This window comes from Selaginella moellendorffii, unplaced genomic scaffold (genome assembly GCF_000143415.4).
Source record: "Selaginella moellendorffii unplaced genomic scaffold, v1.0 SELMOscaffold_8, whole genome shotgun sequence".
Lineage (NCBI taxonomy): Eukaryota > Viridiplantae > Streptophyta > Lycopodiopsida > Selaginellales > Selaginellaceae > Selaginella > Selaginella moellendorffii.
In genome coordinates, this window is record NW_003314269.1 from 402,378 (window position 1) to 414,721 (window position 12,344).

At 43.8% G+C, this 12,344-nt stretch overlaps 1 protein-coding gene and 1 pseudogene across 2 annotated transcripts; one reads left to right on the plus strand and one right to left on the minus strand.

Moving 5' to 3' along the window:
* Positions 1 to 7,120: 7,120 nt before the first annotated feature.
* On the minus strand, positions 7,121 to 8,593 carry LOC9631662 (annotated as a pseudogene).
* Positions 8,594 to 8,875: 282 nt separating this feature from the next.
* On the plus strand, positions 8,876 to 10,089 carry LOC9631663 (gibberellic acid methyltransferase 2). Of its 2 annotated transcripts, none has more exons than XM_002966795.2 (3): positions 8,876 to 9,341; positions 9,395 to 9,652; positions 9,734 to 10,089. In XM_002966795.2, exons 1-3 carry the CDS (start codon positions 8,904 to 8,906, stop codon positions 10,064 to 10,066), a joined length of 1,029 nt encoding a protein of 342 aa, XP_002966841.1. In that variant the 5' UTR covers positions 8,876 to 8,903; the 3' UTR covers positions 10,067 to 10,089. The 2 variants fall into 2 exon arrangements, with proteins under 2 accessions (XP_002966841.1, XP_024527946.1); XM_024672178.1 differs by having other exon boundaries at positions 8,876 to 9,231; positions 9,402 to 9,652.
* The last annotated feature ends 2,255 nt before the right edge of the window (positions 10,090 to 12,344 follow it).

Sequence of the window (12,344 nt, forward strand, 5' to 3'; positions counted from 1 at the left end):
GCTACCGTCTGAGGATGCAAGGCACACAAGTCCTAACACCCAGAGATGGAGCAAAGGCAATGCACAGCCAACATCAACTAGGATGCCACAACTGCAAGGGTTATGCTTCAAATGCCAAGGCAAGCCAAAGCCCTCAGCAGCTGAGTGAAGCCTACGCACGGTGAGAACACACGCACGCAGCCTTCACCCGCCCTGGCCGGACTTGGACTGGACTTTGGCTATGTGATGCATAAGCCCCTACTTGAGCATCAGTCCAAAGGTAATAACCGAGCTACAATGAAATCAAGGCAGGAACAAGTCCAAACCTTGAGAACAATGCAACAGTGTAGGCAAGCAAGGCTAGGTGTGGCATCACCCACACCACTCTTGCTAAACCCACAAGACTTCAATTCTTCCAGTGTAACATTGAGACAAACCGAACCATGTGTGCAAAAGAGCACAAGGTCACCTTCATTGAGAGTAAACACCACATACCAATCACATATAGCAACGGGTTTGTGATGTCCTGAATGTCAGCGATCTTGCCGTGCTCAACACACTTCAGATGATCCAGGAACAGAAGTTCCTGGATCGGCATCACACCAAGTCAATGGATGCCGTCACCCATACTTGCTACTCACCACCAAGGAGGTCTAGGAGCACCCCCAAGGAGCGACAGGACAGGGACAGTGTGCACCTGAAGGGCATGCAGGCACATACATGCTCCGCATCGGTCACCTCAGAACCCAGCTCCCACACTAAAGCCCCCATGTGACTGAGCTCTCACCCAAGTTCAAGACAAGGGAATTGCCCGCCCGGATCCAGACTTAGTGGTTACACTAGGAACATCAGTTCACTCAGCATCACAAGTGAGTGCAGCCATCACCCATCAGTCACACACAAGGAGAAAACTTTGCCATGCTATTCAGCGACCGATCCTTTCGCCAGGTGGAAATGTATCCCCTGCCCGAGATTCCAAAAGGCCGCTGAATAGCACGGAGCATATGTCCTCCACCACATGCTTACTTAGTACACGCTAGCCTCATTCACGATGATTCTCTCGGCATACAAGCATCTTGAAGAAGCAGTTGCACTAATCCCTTGCCATGACATTTCTTCTTGGAACGCAATGCTAACAGCATACTGGATCTTTCCAAGACGGAAGAACTCTTTTCTCCGGTGGACGTCACTTCTCTCAGCATATGCCCAGAATGGGAACCTGGAAGTTTGATTCGATGCCTAGTCCAATTTTAATCTCGCAGAATGCTCTCCTCACTGGCTATGGGTCCATGCTCCAAAATTTTGGAATTGCTGGGAAGAATGAAGATCGCAGCTGTGTGCCCCGACGAAACAAGCCATTTGCTGCTTCTCATGGCTTGTGCTCGAGGTCGTGCTTCCTTTTGATGGTGATGGATTAAGAGCTGGAAGCTGGAAACGGACACTACAGTTGCATGGTGGATGCTCTTGGCAAAGCTGGGTGCTTGGATCAAGCCTGTGATTGCGAGCCTGCCGTTTGTTCCCACTTCTGTGGACTGGACACGACAGAGATGGGCCTGTTCGGGTTGCAGTAGGGCTTAAAGCTGCCTGGGGATAACGGGACGAACCTGGTGCTATCCTCTAGACCACGATCAAGTTGGCTATGGAGATTTAGCCTGAAGAGCCACACAGTCCCCCAAAGTGGTCGAGGGCCAGCGGCCCCATTCCCGGGGGATTCAAACGCTAATGTTTCAAGCTCTCCACTAGATATATACATGGCGGAATTCTGAACCACGGCAGGGTGGAATGCCCTAGCAGTGAAAATCGACACAAGCTAGAGCCACGTGGCGTGAAACTCTTGTCCGGAAGATCAAACCTCATCTGCCAGCTCGCGATGATCTTGGCGTCGTTTCCATGAAGAAAAAATAAGCCGAGAGATCAACATGAAAGCGGAGGAAAAGTAGTTTGCAACGCGCTGAGATTGCTGGGATTGGTAATTTGTCTGGATTTATGAGCCAATCTAGCGTGACAAAGCTTTGGGGCCAGAGCCGGTGGGATTCAACAATGTCAATGCCAATGTTGTTGAGACAGAGGCCAAGATCAAGGCGTACAATGAGGAAAACAACGAATCAATAAGGCGTGTTTTTGAGAAGAATCGAATCTTTGCTCACACACAGGCAACACCACTCTCCAGCAAGAGCAAGGCTTCAGTGAAAGGAAGCCAGCAAGAAACTATTTTCCATGGTATCCCAGCGAATCTGGATCGAAAACATCTCGCCAGGGGCTGGTCCATAGACTGCTATGGAAGGTTATGGGCCAACTAGAGACAAGAGAAGAACTGCGAAACCTTCGTCATGGTCGAAGATCAATGTAAGTTTTCTTTCTTTATTTGTCCATTTATCTCTGAGAATGATGTGTTGTGTGCTTGAGGGAAGAACTGACTTTCGCGCTTCTCACACACTACGGATAAGCAGACTCATGCCATTCAGGTCCCGGGCTTCAACAACTTGACGATCACCAAGACGGTCAACTTCGTCTTGGCGAAGGCATTTGTGTTAAGTTTCTCATGGTTTTCTCCTGGAGCTCTTTCCTTATTAGTCTTCACGTTTGTCTCATCGTTCGCCTATCGATTGTGTTTTCAGATATCTCGTCTCTGCGGCAGGAATCGGCACTGGTTACATGCTCCTTCCGCAGAGTCTATGGAGCCGTCTATGTGTTTGTGGATAAAGAAGAGGAGCTCGTCAAGCAACAAATCCGACTACGCAACGATCGGAAGTAAAAATCAGAACTTTGGTGTCCATCGGTAAGTGTGGGATTTATGGAGGTGTGATTCACTATTCTTGCAGAGGCTCCGTTTCTCGCAAGCAATGCTTTCCTCCGGTGAGATGGGACGAAGCACGATTCCTCCGAATCTCGATCTAAGCCGTTGGCTTGTATCAGGGTTAAGGCTTAACTAAACTCGTTATGTAGAACAGAGACGCCATATTTTTCAAGTGATCAACCCTGGGAAGACTGGCCAGCCCAGGGACCTGAGGGATAGTCTTGTAGAGCCGATCCCGGGTTCGAACCCACCCGAAGAAGAGGGACCCTCAAATAAAACAAACTGATCACTCCTTTTATTTTCCCAAGCATGTTGGGGCACGGATTCGAACGCACGACTCCTTCGTCCTGCAAATAATCCAGCGCACAGACAATGCTGCGCTGTGGCATGCTGAAAGAACCATGGCCTTCTCTGCTGCGTGGACTTCCCCATACACTAGGGGGCAATGTGATGAGTCATGAATTCAAACCCCTCCTCCTTCACCAACAATGAAATGCGAATCAAGCTTGGAAACGTCCTTTATCATCTGGCATGCCTGTTGGGCTTTTGCATCGCCAGCACGTACTGGATGTCTTGCAAAGAATCCAAACTCTGTATCTCATCCTCACGTTTTGCAAGCAGGCCGAGCGGCTCACCCGGCCAAGTCCTGCTTAGTGAGGTCCCAGATGCAAACAATCCTCGAATCCAGCCGCAAGCCAAAGCCCTGAGCAAGCAACTCTTGCCAATTCCACACGGCCCAACAATTACTAGTGTTTTGGGGGTAGACAGCACCCCCACTTTATTTAGAGTGGGCCCCATTTGCTATTTGGATTTGCATGCCACCTCATTGCTTACATAAGCATGCCATTACTATAAATTAAAGATTGTTCTAGTATATTATTTTCAATTATTTTTAAGTATTTAAAAGTAAAAAATAAAATATACTATTTATTCTACTATAATAACATTATCTTGATTGTATAGCTTAATATGACTACATAGAATATTAAATGCAACTTTCTTTATTTCAACATATATTTTTCACTGAATATATTCTTGAAAGTAAGAGCTGTATAATCTTTTTGTTTCACCATAGTGAGGAAAAGATCTTTTCACTGCATTCCATGTTAATTTAATACGATTTGTACAATCACATGATCAATAAAATTCTAGGAGTGATTGATTATATAATGAGTGAAGTTCAACTGATTCAACCATTCTGAATCATAACCAGCCCAACAATCAGTATATAAAATTGTTCTTAAGAAATTAATTATACTTATTAATTAAGAATAATAATATAAATAAAACTTACCTAGTTCAACATATGGATATAATATATCAGTTAAAGTTTGTGTAGTACGATTAGCCATTGTAACTATAAACATTCAATTTGAATCATGTTCAATTCCTCCAAAGATCCATTGACTTTCTACTCTTCTACCACAATTATATTTTTGCTTACCAAACTTACTTTCATTAATTTCCACAATTCTTCTTGGACCACCAATCTTTTGATTACCCCATTGTAATATGATAACATAAATATCACAACAAAAGTTGTACTAATTTGTTGTCATGTGCTCACTTTTAATACTACACTCAATATGAGCTTGATCTTGTGGCATTTTAATGCACTAACAATACATCACTCTAAATATTTGAGAAAATGTGAGATTACTATTTGCAAACCATGTATTAGTTTTAAGACATTTTGTGGTATTGCAATTTTTACAATTCCACTTTAAACCATCTTTATAACCTTGATTATCAGATCAATATCTCATTGGTCGATGACATCTTTCACATTCTCTCTCTTCTGGAAGAAGACCAATTGTAATACAAAAAATAAAAGAATTTACTTTACTATTAGTTCTCTCAATAAGATCAGAAACATATTCCAATCTAGTATAATACTAAAGAGAATGAATAAAATAAGAAAGAAAATATGAGCACAAAACACAATGAGGAAAAACCTAGCATAGGTTCTATACTTATAAATTATAACCGTTCATTCACTGGCTAATTATAAAATTAAAGTTGTTAACATATTAGTTAACCACATCTACTAATTAAAGTTTAACGTTACTAATTTAGAGTTAATCATTAAACATTTAGGGTGCAGAGTTGGGCATGACTAAGTGCACTAAGGAGGAAGCGAGGTGGCAAAGGTGCAGCCACATAAGAGAGGGGGGTGCTATATTGTGCGCGTTTTTGTCTCTTTGCTTGCTTCCACCAAAGCCTTGAGATGAGGGCGACTTAGGCATCAACAGCACCTTGCCGATTCCTGGATATGGAATCACCGTGATCTCACCATAGTGCATAGCTTACTGTCAATTGCAGTGATTTCACCTTGACTGCTGTGGCCAGATCGTATTCCCCTAATTTGTTCCAGCTATCCATTCTAGGCAATTGTGACCGTCCAATGCTCATTCGCACCTATGGGCCAGAGTCACATTGAAGCACATTGTTGATCCAGCTCATCTCTTGCTTTTAAAAGTGCCAATATGGATTGTGAGAGATTGGAAATCTTTCACAGTACAGTGACGAGAAGGTGCTCTACATCAACGTGAACTACTCGTGTTTGGCTTGGATTGTCTCCTTGAGATTCTTTGAAACCTTCAAGTTTGCTTCTCCAGTTTTATTTTGTATTTCATTATTACTAAGGCTTTTACAAGAAACACGTCTTTTTAACAATTCTCCCATGACAAGTAGAGAAAGTACCTAGATCCTAGAGCCCTTGTTACCCAGAGCTAGCAGGGTATTGCAAGAGCTCCCATGTTTACCACCCTGCCCTTGTTTCCCAGATAGAGCAATAGATCAAACAATATACTAGTGTACAAGAATCTAGATATTGTGTCATTTTCCTTCTCAAATGTTTTAGGATTTTTTACATTTTAATTCTTCATTAAATAAAGCTAAAGTAAATTCCATTAGAAGTTTGCATTACCTCCAGAACTACTTTTCCACTAGTGCAATTGAGGAACATGTGATCAAACCTTCAACTCTTGATGGTCCCTTCTACAGACTGTCTTGTAAAGAACCAACATGAAGGGAATGGCAATGTTCCATAGCCTTCTAAAAAAGGTGTGCGAGATGATTGAGTCCATAATTTTCCACAGTGTGCTTAGCAGCAGCCACCAATGTCTAGGAGTGTAGACATTGCTGACCCTAAACCGTTAGTTATTGTTGTGACCATTGGTGTTTGATGGTTATGGCAACGCAAAGTACAACCCAATAGTGATGCGGGTGGGTGAGCAAAGCAGTGTCTCTATCCTCTTATGTAAGAGTGATGATAAGCAGTTCACATCCAAGTCACTATTCACAACTCCCAACTCTTATATCATCAATCACTATATCTACCATCACTGTCCTTTAGGATGTATTTCCTGGCATTGGCCAAGATTAACATCCACTATGAAAGAAGGTGATCACTAAAGGAAAGGTTCAAAGTAGATACTAGCATTCAAGGAGCAAGACTTGTCAAGGCTGTACAATGCTTCTTCACCTCTTTCAACAATAACAGCTAAACAAATATTAGTGGAACAAGATGCCAATCATGAATACATTCATTGGATATTTAAGGCTAAATGTCTTTGAGTTTGAGTAATACTAAGTTATGTGACCTCTTGCAATGTTTAAATTCAAGAGTTACATTTGAGTTTAATTAACTAAATTTAATTAACTAATTTTGTTAGTTAGTTTATATGTTGAGATTGATATATGATGGTTTAGTATGCTCTAGCTAGGCTTAATCCAAGGTATAGTGTCAAGAGAGAAGGGCTCTTGGGAGAGTTGTGGCTCTTAATTTTTATTCATAAAAGTATAAATTTGTAAAGAAGCATGGTAAATTATAAATAACTAAAGAAAATGATTTGAAAGACAATTCATTGGTGTAGTTCATATCCTTTACCCTATAATTATTTACTATAGGATAACCATGGAGTGAAATTTAACTCTTGAACATATATGCTAAGGGCAATGGAGTGGGATTTGAGTTTGAAGGCCTTAGGCCACTAAACAAAAAGACAGAACTAAACTTTTGAATATATAGTCAAGTAACAAAGGAGCATCTAAGATTATGATGTCAAATTGAGCCAAATAAAGTCTAATGCTATTTCAGCATATTTGTGGCCTAATATAAGGATATAAGTACAGTTAGCATAGTATGGATCTTTTACTTAAAACCAAGCCAAATATAAAACAAAAATAGATATATTTACTGCAATATCTCAAGTTAGTCAATTATGCCTAATCTACCCATTACCCCTATTATACATTTTAAAATCTTAGTCCAAAGAGTTAATCTTTGGGACAATTTTGAACCCTCAAATCCTACTTCGAAAGGAAAAAAATCCTCTAGACAAATTTTTTGTGTAAGAACAAAAGCTCCTTCCATTCTGTGTAACACTTTTTTCGGCTTTAAACCCTTTTTAAGCTCTTGTTTTCAGGGTTCTTAGATTTAGGGTTCTTAGATTTAGGGTTCTTGGTGGATTTCTTCTTCCTCTAGGCAGTGTTGGATCAGTTGTCTCGGCCTCCGTCCCACAATGCGGTGGTCGATTGGAATGCTATTCGCTCTACACACCCACGCAAGAGCATCGTAGGCCCATGGCGATGGCTCCAGCTGGTCGGATTCCACCATGGCCATGTACGCCGCCATGGCCTCCCGCCACCAGTGCCTCCACCAGCTTGTTATACGTGATGGAATTGGGCTCGATCCCCGCCGCCTCGAGCCTGCGCATCCACTCCACCACCCCCGCCGCGTCGCTGCGGCGCGCGCACACCGTGATGATGGCATTGTAGCTCGCCAGCCCCATGGCCACTCCTTGCAATCGCATCTCCTCCACGATCCTGGGAATGGCAGCGGCGGTGCCACCGCTGGCCTTGCCGTGCGCCGCAATGAGCGTCGTGTAGATCAATTCGATCGGCCTCACGCCTCCCCTCCGCATGCTCTCCACCAGCTCCATGTCCCGGATCGAGACCAATCCCCTTCTCGATCGAACTGAGCAGCGATCCAAAGGATCGCGCGTCAGGTGCATGGCCCGCCCGGATCATCCGAGCGAAGAGCTCCAAGCATCTCTTTACTCCGCCCGGCGCAAGCGCACGCCACCATCGCTACGTCCCACGCCCCCTTCCCGGGCTCTAGCCCCTTGTCCTCCATCTTGCCCAGAGGAGCATCAAGCTCCACCTCCACGAGTTCTTCTTCCTCTTGGCGGCGCGGAGGAGGAAGGAGAATTGCTTGCGGATGAGCTTGCGGGTGAGATCGTTGGGCGGGCAGCCCACCTCCGCCATGGTCTCGAAGATCTCCAGCGCCGCCCACCACTTGCCGTGCTCGCCCAGGGCCTGGATGCTGTGGTTGCACAGCGCGGTGGTGAGCATCCGGCGGCAGTGCATGAAGGCGTAGAGCGCGCGGAGGAGGACGTGATCGTTGGCGGTGCCGCCGCATTGGAGGAGTAAGCGGCGGCACTGGAACTTGGAGATTGGGAGGCGCGCGTACTGCATCTTGAGGAAGAGCTTCTCGAGAACGTAGCGGTTCTTGCCGCCTGCCAATCCGCTGGCCAGCGCCGCCAGGCAGAGCTCCAGCACCGCCACGCCCATCTCCTCGATCGAATTCCACGTCTCGGCGAGGCGATCCCCGGGTGGAGGAGGCGCCAACTCTCGATCACTGCCGTCTGGAGGGATCCCTGTGGATTCCACGCCCAGGAATTGCTGGTGCGCGCGCCAGTAGAGCTTGAGCGCGCTCTTGGCATCGCTGCTTCTCTGGATGAGATCTGTACGCTGGTAGACCCAATTCCTTCTCTGCTGGATCATCGCGATCCAGATGCCCAAGCTCAAGAGGCAGCGAGAATCCCCTGGAATAATGGTGATGATCACAGATGTGCTGTCCGCATTGGAGAGACAGTACCTGGGCGGTGCTGGCGGTGGAGGAGACAAGGGTGGTGGTGGCGCTGTGCTTGGTGTGCGCCGCGGCCCACAATGTCGCGCAGGGGCAGGCGAGCACCCTCATCCCAAACGAGTGAATTCGCCCATCGCAAACCCTAGCCTCTTTCCCGGCATCTATGGAGAGAAGTTTTCCTAAGACTCAAATGCCTATGCTCTTACCTTATCCAGAAACTGACGGCTATAATTGGCAATCTAGCCCCAAGCGATGGAAGGCGGCTCTGGAAAGGATAGCTACCATCGCAATTCCGGTCTTCAGGCCCAAGGATTCAGCAGCGCCCACGCCGCAATCGAGCAAGCCATCGCGAGCAGTGCTCCCCTCTTCCTCGATTCCTCCTTGGATGTGATTCGAATTGCCGACTTGGGATGTTCCCACGGCTCCAACACGATCCAGGCCTTGGACTTCGTGGCCCGAGAGATAATCCGGCTGCGAGAGCAAGTGGGCGATCGAAAAACTCTGGAGATCCAGGCCATCTTCTCGGATCTGGCAGTCAATGACTTCAACACTCTCTTCGCTCTAGTCCCACATCCCCAAGGTGAGCCATACTTCTTTAGTGGGGTTCCCGGGTCGTTCTATCGCAGGCTCTTTCCTCGTTCCTCTATCCACTTTGCAATGACGAACTACGCACTGCATTACCTCTCCAAGGTCAGTTCTCGCCCAATCGACCTCTCTAAACAGGCTCAAACCTCTGCGCATAGATTCCAGAGTCGATCACGGACAGGAATTCGCCAGCTTGGAACAGAGACTGCATGTTTGTCTCCAGATCCTCGCCACCCGCGGCAATCGAAGCCTTTGCCCAGCAAGCCAGCGACGATCTCTCCATCTTCCTCCATAGCCGGGCCCAAGAATTAGTCACCGGAGGCATCCTCCTCTTGATGTTTCCCATAAGACTCTCACACGAGCTCAACGAGGACGATTTCTCCTTACAATCAGTGTGGAAGGATCTCATCCAAGAGGTAAAGCGCTCTCTCTCTCTCTCTCTCTCTCTCTGTGTCTGTTTAGTCAACACATATGCTGACTCGGTCAACGGTGGCCAGGGGCTTCTGAGCCAGGAAAGCTTGGATACCTTCAATTTCCCTACGTATGTTCGCAGTGGGGACGAGGTCAGGTCATCACTGGGATCAGTGGACCAGCAATTCACTGTCATTCACTCGGAAAATCTCAAGTTTCCTTGGCTGGATCCACAATCTTCCAGCTATGCTGCCACAGCAACCAAGTTTTGGAAGGCGGTGTCCAAACCCTTCATCCAGAAGCACATTGGCAACCAAGAAGTGGTGGAGCTCATGTATGAGCGAATGCCATCCAAGGTCACGGTGTCATCTCCTTTTGGAGAGGTGGATATTGTCTTGCTTGTTCTTGTCAAGAAGTAATATTTGGAGGATGACGTTGTCTATTGGGAAGCACTTTCACTATCAATGTGCAGTGTTTCCCATGCCACACGCTTTAGCAATGGAAGGCATTGGTGGCAGGCTCTCCCAGTGGAGTGTGAGAGTGGGCCTAGCCAAGCTCAAGGATGTCTCACAGTTAGCAACGTTTGGCATTTTTGAAGAGACCCTTCTAGACATCAGCATTTGCCAGGCCTAGGAATTGGATCCCTCCAAAATCTCCTTCCCAAGTTTCTGGCCAAGACAGGGCATTTCAAGTTCACAGGGAAATGGAGAAGGAAGATGGCACCACCCAAACGAGCCCATGGCAACAAACCTCTCACCGTCCGGCACTTGGGCTGCTCTAAGGCTTTTCACTTCCAATCTGCTAGTGGTTACTTCTACACCACTTATAGACACAAGCTTAATGATGTTTGGTGTTTAGTTTGGTGAGGAAAAACATTAGGTTCTTGGGCATGCTTAATTTTGTTAACTCAAGCTTTTCTTGCATATCTTCCAAAAAATCATAAGCATAAGGCACTTGAACCAAAGCCAAACTCAAACTCAAAAAATACCTATGCTTATAACCATATATTGTCATGAATAAAGACATGCCAATAACTAATTATTGAGCACTATTATGAGTAAATTGGAACAAAGCTAAGTTTTTTCCTAAATTCCTTGTTGAATCAAGTTTCCACAAAAGATCTCAACACCAAAAATTGATTTATTTGCTATGTTTGCCCATTGAATTGTTTGCTCACTATTACTCATGCTTAGTTTAGTCTCTAATTTTTCAAAAACCTTCAACATAAATTTGGGATCCTGATAAACTATAAAGACTGAATAATTAGTTTATAAATAACTGAGCAAGTTCAAAAGCTTTAATTATCATTTTCACTAGAAAGAAGTAAACCATCTTCATCAAATGATCCATAACAGCCTAAATAATATCATTTCCTTTAAAGGTTTTAAGAAAACTAATGATAAAGTCCATTAAGATATTATCCCATTTATTTTCAAGTACACATAGAGAATGAGGCTAGTAAACTTTTAATGGTCAACTTTAATTGCTTGGTAGGTCAAACAACCATGTATTACAACTTTATTCTAGGCTAATAGAAATGCCTCTTCACCAATACATATGTTCTCAGTACCCTTAAATGCCCAACACTTAGCACATCATGACACTTAACCAAAATCCATTTAATAAGTTTGTCAACACAAGCAACCACCACATTTCCCTTCTTTACCAGGATTTTATCTTGTATCTCATATGATGCAAACTTGTCACCTTTCAAATTTATAGAGGCATCCTTTGACAAAACTTTTATGCCAATATCAATGATAATTAAATGAGTCAAAGTCAGTAAACTCCTTAAGCTCATCTAATAGATTGTTGGATAGCTTCATGAATAAGATAAAATTTATTATCCTAAATAATACATTAACCACCTTATTGTCACCTCTATATTTGTATTGAATCTTAATAGATATTTTTTGTAAGAACCCTTGCTAACGAGTAAAATAGCTTCAAGAATCCTTTTCCTAGATAATGCATTAACTACCTTATTGTCACCTTTATACTTGTATTAGGTTTTAATAGATATCTATTGTAAAAACTCTTGCCAATGAGTAAAGTAGCTTCAAGAATCCTTTTGACAATTAAAATACTAGAGAGATTAATGGTTTGAATCCACATGAAAGTTTGGTCCATACAAATATTGTCACTATTCCTTCACAGTAGTGATCACGATATATAACTCTTTATCTCAAGTAGGCCAATTTCATCAAATTTATAGCTCATATATGCAAGAAGATGCCCAACTTGAGGCAATACAACCATAATGTTACTCACATTTATCTCAACCATAAAAGGCTTTTTAAGATAATTTTTTTTTAACACATGAGTAAAAATATAATGCTACTTCAATTGCTAAAACACCACTTGACACCTCATTCCAACCATGAATAGTAGCATGTTTTGATGTGTTCTAGAGAAGATCTATCAAGGAAGCAACTATCTCTGAGAAGTTGTTCATAAATCATTGAAAAATTCCAACCATACCAAAGAAACTATAGAGATCATACACTATTGAAGATATAAGCCAATTAACCATGACTTGAATCTTTGTGGGATCAACTCTCACACCATACACTAAAATTAAATGCTTGAGATATTTAATCTCCTCTAAGAAAACTTGCTTTTGGATAACTTTTATTAAAGCTTGTTGTCCTTCAAAAATTGCAAAACACTTCACATATACATCTTATGTTCCTCTAC